At 44.1% G+C, this 17,473-nt stretch overlaps 1 protein-coding gene across 2 annotated transcripts in view; it reads right to left on the reverse strand.

Moving 5' to 3' along the window:
• Positions 1–1,998: 1,998 nt before the first annotated feature.
• The window catches only part of LOC308697458 (uncharacterized protein), a 50,533-nt gene continuing 35,058 nt past the window's right edge, over positions 1,999–17,473 (reverse strand). For both annotated transcript variants that reach the window (XM_081376711.1, XM_081376712.1), the window contains exon 3: positions 1,999–3,396. In XM_081376711.1, coding sequence (XP_081232837.1) covers positions 2,243–3,396 — 1,154 coding nt within the window. In that variant the 3' untranslated portion in view covers positions 1,999–2,242. The remainder of the gene's footprint in view (positions 3,397–17,473) is intronic.

Here is a 17,473-nt window from a genome sequence, read left to right on the forward strand (position 1 = left end):
CGTTCAGCATGACCGGTTTGGTGGTGGGTCAGTGATGGTCTGGGGAGGCATATCCATGGAGGGACGCACAGACCTCTGCAGGCTAGACAATGGCACCCTGACTGCCATTAGGTATCGGGATGAAATCCTTGGATCCATTGTCAGACCCTATGCTGGTGCAGTGGGTCCTGGGTTCCTCCTGGTGCACAACAATGCCCGGCCTCATCTGGCGAGAGCATGCAGGCAGTTCCTGGAGGATGAAGGAATGATACCATGGAAGGGCCACCACGCTCACCTGACCTACATCCAATAGAACACCTCTGGGACATTGTGTTTCGGTCCATCTGACATCACCTGGTTGCACCTCAGACTGTCCAGGAGCTCAGTGATGCGCTGGTCCAGATCTGGGAGGAAATACCGCAGGACACCATCCGTCGCCTCATTAGGAGCATGCCCCAACGTTGTCAGGCATGCATACAAGCACGTGGGGGCCATACAAACTAGAGTACCATTTTGAGTTGCTGCAATGAAATTTCAGCAAAACTGACAAGCCTGCTGCATCATTTTTTCACTTAGATTTCCGGGGTGTCTTTGAATTCAATCCTCTGTAGGTTGATCATTTTCATTTCCATCAAACGATGTGGCATCCTTTCGTTCATAACACATACCCAGTCCATATTAGTATAGATATCCAGCATGATATTTTTCCCCATTGAGATCTGATGCGTTTTCAAAGTGTTCCTTTAATTTTTTTGAGCAGTGTATATATATATATATATATATATATATATATATATATATATATATATATATATATATATATATCCAGCTGCTCTCTTTCTGTTGGTTGTGTAAAGTGTGTTGTTTTTTAACCCCCCGGAGCCGTGTGGAGAACTTTTATCATGGATAGATGCACTTTTATGGACAGAACAGAAACTGCAATTCACTCCCATTATAAAGCTTGGAAGAGCAATGCAGATTTGAAAATCATACTTCCCCCCAGTATTGTTGAATCACGGAAGCTACACCAGTTACTTTTGCCAAGAGATTTATTATTTAAACATGTGTCATGTCAGACAGAGAGAAACAGGCACTTAATAATAAGGCTATAGGTGAGGAGGTCTTCATTCCAGATTTCTTCTCACCCCATCATGCCAGCTGTAAATGGTTCTGGGTTTCTCCTTCCTTACCCCTCATCTCAGTGTTTCTCCTTCCTCTCACCCCCTCATGCCTTTATGTTTCTCTGAGGTGGTACAGTAAGATTGAGCTTATATACATCACAGAGAGACTTACAACGTCCTTGTAAGGTTGCAAAACATGTTGCTTATGAATGTATACCTAATGCATGGTACAATCCACTATCCACACTAAGAAACTATTTCTTGTGTATACATCAGTGGTGTATATATTTGTAATATACAAATGGTAAATTTGCATCAGTTGAAACATTAATTCTTCTTGCAAAGAGCATGCCAACTATACAAATTTGTAGTATCATCATTGTAACATCTCTGCTAAGTGAACATTGCATTCCTCTAAGCAAAATATAACTCTACCAGCTCCCTGCTCAGCACACATGCACAAACATAGTCTGGCTTCACAAAAAAAACATTATGAAATTATAAAGAAAATGAATAAAGAAAAATAATACTAAAAAATAACATTAAACAGTAAAGTTTTAGTCTTCAAACTCCGATTGTATTTGTCTGAAAGAAGAATGTCATATACTCCTAGGATGACTTGAGGGTGAGTAAATCACTAATTTAAAATTTTAAACTATCCCCTTTAAAATGCTTTCTCAATGGATCTCCCAGAACTGTGTAGTAATGTTGTTGCGTGATTTTTTTTTTAACGTGGTTTCGTTTGCCGTGTGATGTTTCTCGTATGTGGCAGAAATCGCAGCTCTTGCACCGGCAGGAAGAAAAGTCACAAAATGTGACCATTTACTCTCAGTCATGAGCGCCACCTGCTGCCAGAGAGCGAATGTGTGTTTTTTTTTTTTTTTTTTTTTTTTTTTTTGCATTGATCGGAACTGATAAATTAAATATCAATCAATGAACAAAGTGTCCTGTGCTCACCACACACCGGCTATAGGTGGAGAGGAGAGATTTGGCTATAGGGAGATGTGTGGCTAACTTACACAGAAGAGACTTTGTTGCTCAGCAACTTACTGTGATTTCAGACTGTGGTGATGTGGTTTCTCTACTGCATGGATCTTCATGTGTAGCTTCAGGTGAGTTTTGAAACTTGTTCCACACTGATCTCACGTGTGCAGCTTTTCTCTGCTGTGGATCCTCTCATGTCTTTTCAAATCTGCTGATCGACTGAATCTCTTTTCACAGTGTGAACACATGTAAGGTTTTTCTCCAGTGTGAATCATCTGGTGCAGTTTTAAACATTTCGCTGTAATAAAAGTCTTCTCACACTCAAAGCACATGTACTCTCTCACAACAATATGAACTTTCTCATGTCTATGTAAATATAGCAGCAGTGAAAAACTCTTTCCACACACAGAACATGAATGTGGCTTCTCCTTCATATGAACTGTCAGGTGTGTCTTCAGGTCTGATGCCCTACAACATTTTTTGCCACACTGATCACATGTGAACGGCTTCTCTCCGGTGTGGATCATCATGTGACTCTTAAGAGAACCTTTGTCTGTGAGTCTGTTTCCACATTGATGGCATACACGCGGCTTCTCTCCAGTGTGGATCCTCATGTGTAGTTTCAGGTCAGCTTTAAAAATAAAACTCTTTCCACACTGATCACACGTGTGCGGCTTCTCTCCAGTGTGGATCATCTCATGTGCTTTCAGATTTGCTGATCGACTGAATCTCTTGTCACAGTGTGAACACTTGTAAGGTTTTTCTCCAGTGTGAATCCTCTGGTGCAGTTTTAAACATTTCGCTGTAATAAAAGTCTTCTCACACTCAAAGCACATGTACTCTCTCACACCAGTATGAATTTTCTCATGTGTTTGTAAACTTCGCAGCCATGAAAAACTCTTTCCACACACAGAACATGAATGTGGCTTCTCCTCCGTATGAACTGTCAGGTGTGTCTTCAGGTCTGATGCCCTACGAAACGATTTGCCGCATTGATCACATGTGAACGGCTTCTCTCCGGTGTGGATCATCATGTGACATTCAAGGTGTGATGATCGTGTGAAACTCTTCCCGCATTGATCACATGAGAACGGCTTCTCTCCAGTGTGGATCATCATGTGACACTCAAGACTACATTTGCTTGTTAAACTCTTTCCACACTGAGTGCAGGTGAAAGATTTCTTGGCTCTTCTTTTCTTTGATAATGTCTGCTTAGTCTTTGAGCGACTCAAAGGTTTTTCTCCAGGTTTGACATGATGTTCCTCCTCCACTTCACTCAGTTCTTCACTCTCCTCGCTCTCTTCCATCAGGTCTGACATGAAAGAAAAAATCATTAAATTAAATTCAGTACAATGAAATAAGTCAAAGTGAGCCCTGATGCAATAGTACACTGTTAGAAATGTCTGTAAATTACACAGTATTTAACTGTAAAATGAACTGTATTTTACTGTAGGACAGTTATACAGCATGTTACTGTATTTTAAAGTTACACTTTGGGAAATATCCCCTTGGCGCCACTAAAATACAGTATTTTTAATTTACTGTAAATCTAAATACAGTAAAAAAAAAATGAGCGCGAAACCTGACCAATCACAGAAAAGCTTTCATTTCCACTTGGAGAAAGAAGAAAACTAAGACACACAGATGCGAGACGAACCAGTCAGATGCAAAGGTGTGTACAAATATTCCTCCTTTTACTTTACATATATTATATTTTTGGTTTAACTAAAAAATAAATTAACGCTGCCACTTAACGGCGCGCAGTCACCTCACATTTAATGCTGTGAAGAGAGCTAGAGAGAGTTGTGGTGACACTGCAAACATTTATGTTTCTTTTCTTTCTTTCCCTTTTCTGAACGTTTCACCGTCAAAATATGGACATTAACGGGCCTCTGCCTTGGGTTTGACCACGTCAGGAGCTGGTGGTGAGTGAATGTGAACTGTTGGCCGAACAACAAAGCTTTTGTGGATTTAGTTTAAAGTCAGTCGTTTTTTTCCCGCTATTATCGCTTGCCGTTAACTGATTACCCCATATAAATGCACGTCATGCATATACGTTAGTGCTAGAGTAAAACCCGCAATGTTCGTGTGCAAACACTGTGGCGTCTCTGTGTGGAGACATTATAACTCACGTAGGCTAGCACTCCTGTAAGGGAGCACAATAAACAATCAGACGAGATGCTTCATATACAGAGTTTTTACTTAGAATGAATTGTGTCAATAAATGAACACTTATTACACAACAATGCATGAGCTCTATTATTTATATAATGTTATACCCAAGACAGTGCATGAGCTCGTATGTACTATGTTCGTATGTACAACGCATCCCAAGTTCATCGTGAATAAATGAGTGCACTTAAAGTAGTGCGCATCCTAAAACAGCGACACTCTAGATTCACAAGCCCCAATCTCACATAAAACACACGTGACAACACAGATCATCCATCGACCTTTAACTTAACAGGGAAAGTTATATAAATTCAACCGTATACATTAAATCACCCTACCGATACACACATGAACGTTTTGCGCGCGAACCGCGTGCTCCCCCGCTGATAACTCTAGCATTTTACATTGGATTCGTCCCGTATCGCGCACTTCACACAATAATACAACACAATACCTAGCAAAAATACATTAAGTAACACTAATATTCACATGTGTGCAAATGTACGCTTCATATACCTGTAAGGGAGCACGTTTATCAATAAACAATCAGACGAGTTTTTACTTAGAATGAAGCGTCTCGAGAGAACTCCCCAGTTAACGCACGCGCACACACACGACCAATCAGATACACTCATCCCAAACATGTCATCATTACATTTTTAACCTCATACGAAATCACTAAATATGAATATGAATATGAATATGAATTAATGCAAAACTTAACATTTCAACGTCCTTAACAACATTAATATTTTATATAATTATTTAAAGTGATTACTGGATTAAACCTCAGGTGAACACATACAGTAAATCTTGTTCACATCTTACTCAGCAATATTACATATACGCCTTTATTAATCATGCTATTATGAATAATCATTCATATTATGCTTTATCTGTGTGTGAGTGTCTCAACTTTAAAAATTGCTGTTTCATCTTTGGACCCTATAAATAAATAGCCTATACATAAATAAATAAAATAAACCTTACATTTCTTACCTATGAAACTTATTTAAACATAACATTACATTTTTTTTTTTACAATGTTACTGATGTATAGATTAATATCTTACCCTCATGTTCTTTTTACATTTTGTATATTGTATACAAAGTTTTATGTCATAAACATGTCATCTCTGTATGTTTTGCAAGAAAAAAAGTAGACATTGAGCACTAAGCATGCCCCATCCGGATTCGTCACTTATTGGGGTCCCCTGGAAATATTTCCATTGTGTTCTGTGCCATTTGCAGCACATTTCTGTATTTGGTTGTGTTGTTAGACATTTTTACACATCAAATGATCTAACAATTTTTTTCTGTTATGTAAAGGTTCATTGTGAGGATTAACCCTGACAACAGCAAGTGCTCCTCAAAGTTCCAGGTCAGCAGAAGAAGTGGGAAGATGGTGCAAACTAAGGAAGGACTCTGGCCTGAACCCTCATGTTTCCTCCTTCATTAAAGGACAATTCCGGTATTTAACACTTTGAGTCTATTTTGTAGTTTGTTTTGGATGAACAAGTTTTTAGACTTTTTGACTATTTTAGAATTGCCCATGACCGCTTTAGAATGGGAGTCAATGGCCATGCACAAACATGTCCTTAAAACAACCCTTAACTTTCGTTCTCTTACGAGAGTTCTCTCGTACTGCGTTTTATCAAAACGCTACGGGAAAAGTCTCTTTTCACGAAACACTGAAGCAAAAAATTATCCTTTAATTTTCATATATGTAAAACGCGTTGCGGCAGCAGCAGTCAGCTATGGCGAGACGGCTTGCTCGCTCATTGGCTGCTCTGCGGCAACTGCTTAAGCCTATCGAGCGAGGCCTGAGATGACGTCAGGCCAATGAGGGCGCTTCGCGCCCTCCTCGCCACTTCCCGCCGAAACGGGCGTGGCTTACCTCTATAAAAGGAGCTCGAGAAGGCTGATTCACTTGATTTTAATCTCTTCAGCGAAGCGCACGCATCGCTGGATCACGGAAGCAAGCGTCGTTCGAAGCAAGCACTTCAGCGGGACGAGCCCTCGAAGCCGCTGGCCAACGCCGCCTTCTACAGCCGTACCTGCTGCGCTTTCCGACGCCTATATCCTTTATTGCTATATTGCTCTGTTTTCTGTGTGTGTGTGTGTGTGTTCGCTGCAACACTCACCCCTAAAAGAGCTGCGTCTTTTTCAAGACGCCTTCTCATGCAGCGCTCGCGCTCGCTCCGAGCCAATTGCCTACGGTGACTCTGAGGACTCGCCAGGCATCCTTTCCGAGGCTGCCCTTCCTGGAAGCGGACGGCGGGATTAGTTTTTCTTTACGTTACAAGAAAAGCTACCCTGCCTCTGCACGCGTCATTCACCGGCGAAGGAGAAAAGAGTGTTCTTAGTCCCACCGTTGGTCGGTCTGACCTCTTTTCTCTCACATTTCTCAGTTCCCTGTTCGGCGACTGGAAATATTATTGCAGCAAGTGAGTCTGTTACATGCTTGCCTGCCAGCAAACGCCGAAGAATACATGTTGACGCCGCTTTCAAAGCCTGTATCCCCCTGTGGCTCAGTGGTGGAATTATAGGTTCTCCTCGCGGGAGACCGGGGTTCGGATCCCGGTCTGGCGGCATATATATTTATGCCGCCAATGCTTTGCTCTGTAAGTCCCCTGAAGGCGACTGCAGAGATGCATTTTGCAGCCAGCGAGCGCGTAGTACCCGCTTGCCTGCAACCGAACACCGTTTCTACGGTTCCCGCGCGTCACTGGCGAAAGAGAATGGAGTGTTTTCAGCCCCGCTGAATCTGGGCGATTTCCACTCTTCTCACATTCTGGCATTTTGCAGGCGTTCTGAAAATGCAAATCACTCTGTCTGTTCCCCGAGAGGCAACTGCAGACGTGTTTTTTGCTGCCCACGAGCACGTGGTACAGGCCTGCAAGCAAACGCCAGTGTGGATAATACTCGCGCTGACTTTGTCTATGTATCTTCACTGTGGTCCAGTGGTAGATTCTTAGACTTGCGCGCGGCCGATCGGAGGTTCGAACCCCAGGCTGGCCGGCAGAAAATATTTATGCCGCCGAATGCAAATCACTCTGTTTGTTCCCCGAGAGGCAACTGCAGACGTGTTTTTTGCTGGCCACGAGCACGTGGTATATATGCCTGCAAGCAAACGCCAGTGTGGATAATAATCGCGCTGACTTTGTCTATGTATCTTCACTGTGGTCCAGTGGTAGATTCTTAGACTTGCGCGCGGGCGATCGGAGGTTCGAACCCCAGGCCGGCCGGCAGAAAATATTTATGCCGCCGAATGCAAATCACTCTGTTTGTTCCCCGAGTGGCAACTGCAGACGTGTTTTTTGCTGCCCACAAGCACGTGGTACATGCCTGACAAGCAAACGCCAGTGCGGATAATACTCGCGCTGACTTTGTCAATGTATCTTCACTGTGGTCCAGTGGTAGATTCTTAGACTTGCGCGCGGGGGATCGGAGGTTCGAATCCCAGGCCGGCCGGCAGAATATATTTATGCCGCCGAATGCAAATCACTCTGTTTGTTCCCCGAGAGGCAACTACAGACGTGTTTTTGCTGCCCACGAGCACGGCCGATGATGCTATATGTGTAGAGAAGATGCCCACTGCTAGTGCCCATCCCTACACACTAGCACAGCCCTTCACACAGGGCCCGCGCTCATATATTCGACTCGGGTCGATCACGCACACAACATAGTGAACGTGCCCACTGCCTAGTGCCCACAAACACTATGTTCTGCATGCCTTGTGGTTTCTGTAAAGACGAAACCTGTGTGCATTCACTCTGCTCAGACAGACAGTGCACTCATTGCAGTAACTGTGCCCGCTCTCCCGCGCCCACACTTACTCACGGTACTTCTGGTGTCCCGGCCACGGCCGATGGTGCTATAAATTTAGTGTCGATGCCCACTTCTCAGTGCCCATCCCTACACACAAGCACAGCCCTGCACTTAGGGCTCGCGCAAATAAAATCGACTCAGGTTGATTGCGCTCCCCACATAGTAAAAGTGCCCACTACTCAGTGCCCACGAACACTATGTCTATCAGATCACAGGCTCTCTGTAAAAACGAGACCTGTGAGCGCGCGCGCTGCTTACACAAGCAGCGCGCCCCAAGCAGTAAATGTGCCCGCTCACAGCCCACATCTACTCGCACACATGAGTCCCATGGGACTCGCGCAGCCCCCCCTCACTCAGCCAAACACTGTTGTAAGGTCAAGGGCGAGCGCTCCGCCCGCTGTATTAAGCGCGCCCCCCGCCTCAAATGCCGCAGGCATAACGCCTATGTTTGTGAGCCCCATAGCACCTCTGTCGCACGGCGAACAGAGCGCGCTCTGTATCCGGCCCTTAGCCAACCATGCAGATGCATGGGCAGCGCTTCCAGGGGTTTCGGACTGGGTCTTAGGCATTATAAAGAGAGGCTTCTCGCTACAGTTTTGTCGACGCCCTCCGCGCTTCACAGCGCGCGTCGAAACTTCGGTTCCGCTGAATGTAGCACACCTACTTCGCCGCCGAAATATCAAAACTGATAAGCAAAGGGGCGATAGAGCTTGTTCCCCGAGTTCAAAGCGAACAGGGGATATACAGCAGATACTTTCTAGTCCCCAAAAAGGACGGCGGTATCAGACCCATTCTGGATCTCAGACGACTGAACAGAGTATTAGTGAAACGCCGTTTCAAAATGCTCGCAACCAGCAAAATTCTCGCGCATGTTCGCCGAGAAGACTGGTTCATGTCGATAGATCTGAAGGACGCGTATTTTCAAATACAGATAGCGTCACATCACAGGCGATTCTTGAGATTCGCCTTCGAGGGTCAGACATACCAGTATACAGTCCTGCCTTTCGGCTTGTCCCTGGCACCTCGTACATTTACGAAATGCATGGACGCAGCGCTCGCTCCTCTCAGACTCAGAGGCATGCGAGTGCTGAACTATTTGGACGACTGGTTGATCCTAGCCCAATCACGATCTCAGCTCATAGAGCACAGAGCCATTTTACTCGATCACCTCGAGAATCTTGGTATCACGGTCATTTGGGCGAAGAGTTCACTGAACCCCAGCCAAACGATTCCGTTTCTGGGTATAGTTCTGGACTCACAGTCTACGACAGCGCGGCTGTCGCCACAGCGCGTGCTGAACATTCAGCGCGCGGCGATGTCTTTCCGCCGCGGCGCTTTCACCCCGCTCAGAAAATTTCAAAGGATGCTGGGTCTCATGGCCTCAGCATCGTCAGTTCTCCGGCTGGGCTTGCTCCGCATGCGCCCGCTGCAGTTCTGGTTGAAAGCGCGGGTTCCGCGCAGAGCGTGGGTGTCCGGTCATTTACGCCTCAAGGTCGATCAGGACTGTGTCACAGCCCTGGTGCCTTGGATGGCGAACGACTGGTACCAATCAGGTGTAAGCCTGGGGACTTCCTCGAGGGTGAGGATGGTGTCTACGGACGCATCCACCTCGGGATGGGGAGCGCTGCTCGAGGGCAGACCGTCCTTCGGCCTATGGTCGGAACGGGAAAAGCTCCAACACATAAACTGCCTAGAAATGCTGGCAGTGCACAACGCGCTGACGCGTTTTTGTCCCCACATCAAGGACCAACACGTCATAGTCCGTTCGGACAACATGGCAGTGGTGTCCTACATAAATCGCCAGGGCGGTCTGAATTCCATACCCCTGTACAGGCTGGCGAAACGCCTCCTGCTATGGGCTCAGCACAACCTGCGCTCGCTGAGAGCAGTACATGTGCCCGGGCTGCTGAATGTGGGCCCGGACAGACTGTCCAGGAACAACGTTCTGTAGGATTATCCTTGAACAGTCCATTTCATATTAACCCAACACCACATTCCACAGTTCGGAACGATTCCCCAGTGAATCATTAGTAAGTCATAAAACACAGTCATGGTGCCGAGATGGCTAAAGGAGATGTCACCCCCCTTTCCCTTGTTGTGTGTGTCTAATCTCAAACCAGCGATGCCAGGACAGCAGGAAAAGATTCCTCTTTGTTCCACAAACTTAAGGCCAAATGGCCAAGAACCCTGTGGTGACCCCAATGCATAAATCCACAGCCTTATCAGGAAACGAAGGATGCTAAAGCATTCTTATGGCCCAGAATCACCACAAACCCTAAACCAGGGGACACCCCCCTTTCTGCAGTTGTAAATTCCAGAGACTTTTGTCTCCAAAACCAATAGACTGAAATTAACCCACTTGTGGTTTAATACAAACAACGATCTCAAAATTGCTTCCAATAAGCTGAATTGATCACCAGTATTTACCTCACATATATCTTAAGTATCATGTATATTTTATGTAACCTGTGGAGTTCTTTCTGTGTGTTTAACTTTCATTACAGCCTATTTGTAAGGTTTTCTACCTCAGTTATAGGAACTAATCACCAGAAGTTGCCTCATACATGTGTATTCTCTGTAGTATGTATGCTGTATATTACTGAAGTTAATTTTGTGTGTTAAACACTTATCACAGCGAAATCCTTATTTAGTTCCACCTCCACTATGGGAAGTATATGTATTTTGGTACCTACTTGATGGGTAAATGATTTCTAGAATGTTGATATAAAGTAGATGTGTGTAGGATGCACCATATTTAAACTATTAAGTTTACTTATTAAAGCGTTTAACTAAACTCTCCGGAGTTTGGGCACACGTGATCATGTGGACTTTACGCTAATTACATGCAAGAACCGGAGAACGGGGCGTAGGTCCCGCCCAAGACAATATCTGATTGGCTGTCGCACTAGGAAGGACGGGTCAGATGGACACGCTTATAACCCAATGACAAGCAGCTATGAGTTGCTTTTTGCCTTGCTTTTTGCCTGCCTTGTGCCTCGCTTTTGCAGTGACTTTTGCTCTCGCTGACCTTTCCATCGTCCAGCGTGTATGCTTACATACTCTTCAAACCACCAAGAGCTCACGCAAAACTCATCAACTCTTCCGTAAGATCCTTCGCTGAACTTCGTCAAAGAAACCCCTCTCAGAGTCGCTCCAGACTCAGAGGAAACTCCGTTGCATAGCAACCCGCAATCCAGGAAATCCCGCGAACGAAGCGCCACCCGGCAAAGCCAACCAACCACTCACCATCGAGTGCTGTCCCTCAGAACGCATCATCGACCGACTGCCAGCCAATCAGCGCCGAAGAGATTCCCTCTCCAGCAACTTCGTCACAGGGAACGCACGCGCTCAGGAGCATCTAAACGCAAGTACACAATTCTCCTAATTCTGGCTGAAGTGAACTGGTGCAAATCTTATTAAGAAAACGAACTAAGATTAAAGTGCTAGTAGTTTGATTCTCTCAGGTTGCGGTCAAGAAATAGTGTCTAACGCTAGACATTTGGGACTCCATTCACACTCCGTTAATAACATCACTCTCTGTCACTGTTTGAATGAATGTTTGTGTGTGTTTTCGTGTTAGTTTAGTTTGTGTGTATTAGAGTAGTTCAATAAAGTCTTGGTTGATTTTACATACAAGCGTCTTGTGCTGTGTGCTTACAAGTTACTGCCTTAAACTAAAAAGATTTTGCTACCTTGCTCATATTAATCAGTTATCATAACTTTATGATATTATTACCGTAGGCTACGGAATAATATTCTGTCCAGAATTGGTAAAATACCCTAATCTCAACTTATCGGTGGACGAATAGTTGATAAAGTGTTAAATATTAATTCTGAATAGTTTGCATAATAATTCGGTTCTTATTTCCTGTAATTCAATCCCCTTTGAGTTATATTGATCTTAATTCCCTTATTAATCTTACATATCTGGTGGAGACATATTTCGGGCAGTTTAAACTAAATTGTAAGCACAAAACAAGTCATTTGTGATTGTATCTAATCTATTGGTCCGGAAAGATAGATTAGAGACACAGGAAAACGAGTATTTTATTGTTGATGTGTAACGTTAAGAGCGCATAACAGGGCGTTGTGTGAATGAATGGAAATCTAAACTCACGTTTAGTTTGTATAAGTGTTTTGTTGTTATTGTTAAAACTGCAGTAAACGAATTTAAGATTGTCTGTTGAGACAAAAGAAAGTCGCCTTACAGCGCACCAGGAGAGAAGTAAGCGTGTTCCTTACTTTCTTTCTAAAAGGCCTTGTTATAGCTAGATTGATTAATTATTGCGTGTTCCAATATTAAATCAACTAAGCTGTCTCCCTAGGTTGACATTAGAGTAGCTAACTAATGTACCTGTTTGTATTGACTCACTTGGTGAAGTAGATACTGTTACTCGTGAAACACTACATGTGTCCGAGCCTGATTTGAATGGGAGTTTTGTTAAACTTGATCAAGTAAATTGATGCAGTAAATCCTGCATGCTGTGTTGCGTGTCCACAGAAACTGACACGAAGAATTCCGATCCGCCGAGATCGCAATAACGTTATTGTTTTAACAGTGCATCTGCAGTGCACGAAATATTTTGCCTCACTCACAAAGAGCTGAGATTTATTGAGCGCCATATCGTAAAGAATAAGCGCCCAGTGTTTGTGTAATACTGAAATGCGCCGCCATTTCATGTAATGTTTTGAACTTTGTCTGCACGCAGACATACCCACGTGCGTCTTGAACTGTTAGGCTGTGCGTCACCATAGTAACAGCCGTGACACGGAAGTCTTAAAAGATTTTCGGGTTGACCCTCAAGTGCGCATGCGCGCACTTTTGTAAACAACTCAGGTGTTCACGGAAGTCTATGCTAAAGCCATTAGCCTTGTAGGTTAGCGCAAGCATTGGTGTGGCTCGCTGAAGCTGGATGCAGTGTGTTGTGTAGCAGTGTTGAAATGATTTAACCTTTTCACATCTCCACTCTAACAATCTGTGAACATTCCCATTTTATGTTTTACTTTATTTTTTTTTTCACCTCCCTATCCCCATTAAAGGAATATTGACTCAGAAGTATTTAATTTGTGACGAATATACAATTAACTAGAGTTAAATCTAGGCTAATCGTAATCACCAATACCCTAAGCATTACATTGGCAATAGCTCTTCAATTGTGTAGTAGGAAATCTTGACCTTCAAAGTTTAAGTAAACCAGTTACCAATTAGATCAGCCATGTTATTTTTCTTTATTTTTGTATTATTTTATTATTATTAATTTTTTTTCTTCCTTTTTTTCTTCCTTTATTTTACTTTATTTATTCACTCTGTTTTGTTGTTTATTTCCCATCTTCATTTGTTTTCTCTCTCATTCTGTACCGTCATGGGCGGTCCCTTTGCATGTTAATTATTATTAACGCTTGGATTACACTGTTAGTCTCATTTCTTTTAAACAAATAACGAGGAACTTCATCGTTCATTTGTTTTAAATAAAGAGACTACGATAATTAAAATTTTGTTTATTTACTTTTAATTTTACATTAATTTTATTTTTTTTTTTATTTTTTTTTATTTTTTTTTCTTATTTTATTTTTAATGAATTTTGTTTTCAAAATCTCCTATTGCCAGTATTGTTTTCCCTTCCGCTCCATTTTCCCTTCTCCTATTTTCAGTGGGAGCAGTAATGTATGTATATATTTATTGACATAAATGTATAGATAAAACACTCTGCGAGTTTAATGATAAAGTGGAAACAACTCCCTTTTGACATTGTTTTAGTTAGATGTGCACCAAATAAAAGCAGCCTTTAATCGCAACAAGGCTTAGTGGATTAACATATAACCATAGCATAACTATTGGTCAACTAGATCCACATGCTAATTGAGTCAGTATCCCTTCCCTCACTTGCATTTAACTCCTTCCTTGTCTTTTCTGCTTCTTCTCTCTTCTACCCATGATATTTCTGGAACTGAACCTGTGAGAATCAATCAGTAATTACAGGAAGTTTTCAAAGAAACTGTTCGCAAACATTCTGAAGTTTTAACAGTTGTGTGAATTCACCCTCCTTGCACCGCACGCTACCCTACATTTTGGCATCCTACACAGTCGAATAAATTGGAATAAAATTAAAATAAATTTATTGGCAAATAAATAAATTAATTAATAAATAAATTGATAGGAGGAACCATAAACGACTACCGCTCACTTAACGCATTCCAAAAAAAAAAAAAGGAGCACGTAACAGGTGTATGGTGTCGATCCTATAAGAAGGAGCACGATTATTGTCGTTAACACTTTCTTTCTACCAGGAGGAAGTTATAACGACAATAATACACAGAATTAAGAGATTCCAGGTACCGTTCAATTTGACCTTCATTGAAGTATCTCTATTGAATTATTTACAAAAAAAAAAATCTTCCCTTCCTTGAGAATATTACTATTATTTTATTTTTAGTTCTTTGTTTCACAGCCCTGATTGCTATCTACTGTCTTTGAATATCACCTTGCTTTGTCTGGTCTTTGCTCACTCTCCCTCCTCTCAGCTGTATCCTCCAAGCTGCACTATTTTCTCCCACAGAGACTACGAGTAGCAGTACACGTCAAAGGAGGCCCACAGCTCCAGCAAACCACACTTAACCACCCATCACATACTTAGCTCACACACACTTTCACAGATCTGTGCCAGTCTCTTTTCCAGGTTTTCCCTACCTTGTGCCAACATGTCTCGCACTGATGATCACACCACCCACTGGGAAGACTTAGAGAACTGGTTAAGTATCGTGACATGCAACTTCTTGCCCCAGGCTGCCAACAACCTACGACAGCACACGCAAGAACAACTGGATGCCAACATCTCTGACATCACAACACAGGATCCAACACACAGCTACAACCACAAAGAGATTGCAAAGATCACTGGTTCCCTGAGTCACACGCTGATAGCCTCACTCAAGCTGAGCGACGAGCAAGAAGCTCACCTCCAGGAGCAGCTGACTCACGCAAAACAACGCATCAAGCAGTTAGAACTGGAAGCACAGGACCAACAGGAAGGGTCCGACGAGGTGGAGCCAGGCGCTAAAGAGGAAATCGAAAGGCTTCAAGAAACATTGACAACCACCAACAGAGAATTAGAACAAGCTAGGGCTGCCCAAGATGATCTGGCCAACAAGTTACAGTATGCAGAGCAGCTACTGGAAAAAGCCAAGGCTGACTTCAGAGACAAGAACAGCCGAATAAAGGCCCTTGAAAACCATCTTGAAAGGTCACGAAATCAGATCAGCGACTTGACTCAACAGCTCGACTATGTAAAAGAAGAATCCGACTCAATCAGAGAGGAACTCAAGCATGCGTATGAGCTGCACCCTGAGCCAACCAGGACAAGGCGTCCTCTGGTCTCACCCCTGCCCAGCAGAGCTGCGTCCCCTATCCTGGGACTGCCACATCAAAGAAAAAGTGAAGAATCACCACCAAAGCCCTATACAGCTGTCATGGAGGAGCGCTACCCTGCTGACAAGAGAAGGGGGTCTCTCCGAACCGACTATGAAGCTGCACATGGCCTGGAACTCAAGGACCTTGACAAGCTGGCCAGGAACATCAACAAATTCACCCCAAATGTGGCAGGAAGTCAAGATGTCCAGGCCTACCTGCAAGATATTGAATTCCACTTGGAAATGAGATCCAATGTGACAGACAGAGACAGACTTTATTTGCTTCGAACAACATCCAGTCCTGAGGTGCGAAGTTTCTTGGATAGACAGCCTACACACACCAAGTCAGACTTCCACCTCCTCCGAGAAGCCCTAATTAAAGAATTTGCAGACCCAGAGGCAGACCAAGGACTGGTGGCCGCCCTAGAAACCAAACAAGGCCGGCACGAGACACCCCAAGCCTTTTACAACAGACTCAGACGAGCATACTTTGGCGCACGTAATGAACCTGACATGGAGGATGACTTGAATTTCAAAACCCTCTTTCTGAGAAACCTCCACCCTGGAGTAAGCCACCACCTAGGCGTCATGGCCTGTCCACGCACAATGACTACACAACAGTTGAGGGACTTGGCCCACAAAGCCTATGGCAAACAAAAGATGGCCTCAGAAAAGGGATCCAAACCCCCAGCAGTTTGTGATTTCAATACTCAACATCAAGGATTAGCCCTAGAGGGCACCCAGCATCACGAAAGCACCAATCTGCCACCTAAAGAACAAAGACAATCCTCCTTCAGAAAAGAACGGGACTCTCATGACAGTGTCAGACCCAAACAACCAAACAATCACTGGCACAAGCAACGAGACACGCCACACGCGTCTGGACACCACTGGGAGAAATCATGGGACCAGTCATGGCCGCACGAAAACCGCTGGGATAATTCATGGAACCAGACACGGTCATATGGAAACTCAAGAGGAAAAGGTTCATGGGAGCCCAACTGGACGTCTAAAGGAAAGCGACACACGCCCCCAGGAACAACTAGCCCAAGGGGTCGACGACGAAATCCACCCAGGCGTCAATCAGACCAACCCCACACTGAGTCCACACAAGAACAACAGACTGCACCAGGTATCAGTTCACAAGAAATGATGCAGATGTTCATGAAAGAATTCTTCAAACGCAATGAAGAGGACAGGAAATGGGAAAAGAAAGACAAGTCAGATTCGGCGTGACTAGAGGTGAAGCAAGGGAACAGCGACCACCTGGTACACATCAACCAGAGCAATAACCACCTCTCTCACACTCACCACCCTCAAAACATGACAAGTCAAGCTGCCATAACCCCATTGTCAAGGAAACAAGAGACTGAACCTGAATGCCTAGCAACAGATTCAGAACCTGATCCGACACATGTCAACTCATACCATGGAAACCTCCAACAACCAGAGGAGGATGGAACCACTCAAGTACCAGAAAGTGCCATCTTGGTTGTCTGTCACCCCTGCGAGCAACAGCAAACAAACCACAACACTCTACCTGTCTCAACCCAAACTCCAGTTCCTCAACTTCTGGGTGACCTCATCGAGAAAGGTGTGGCAAGAAAGTTCTATCTCTCCATCACACTAGAACACCGTGTCAAACTAGAGGCCCTGGTAGACACGGGAGCCGACATCACCCTAATGTCCACTCAGCTCTTAGAAGAAATTCAAGAAAGAACCAAAAGAACCAGTGGAACCCTCAGACTTCAAAAGTGTGCACTCAACATTCAAGCCTATTCCCACACGGGACTGCAGTTGGAGCAGGTGGCCCCAATCCACCTGACCGTCGGACCAATGAGCCTTATACACCCTGTGTACATCTCGCCGTTGGACACATATCCCCTTCTCATCGGCAAAGACCTGCTGAATCGCTTTGAGCCCTTAATAGACTTTAAGCACCTAAAGATATGGGCCCAAGTTCGGGAGCCCCTTCCCTT

Source organism: Scardinius erythrophthalmus (genome assembly GCF_964197995.2).
Source record: "Scardinius erythrophthalmus genome assembly, chromosome: 1".
Taxonomy (NCBI): Eukaryota; Metazoa; Chordata; class Actinopteri; order Cypriniformes; family Leuciscidae; genus Scardinius; species Scardinius erythrophthalmus.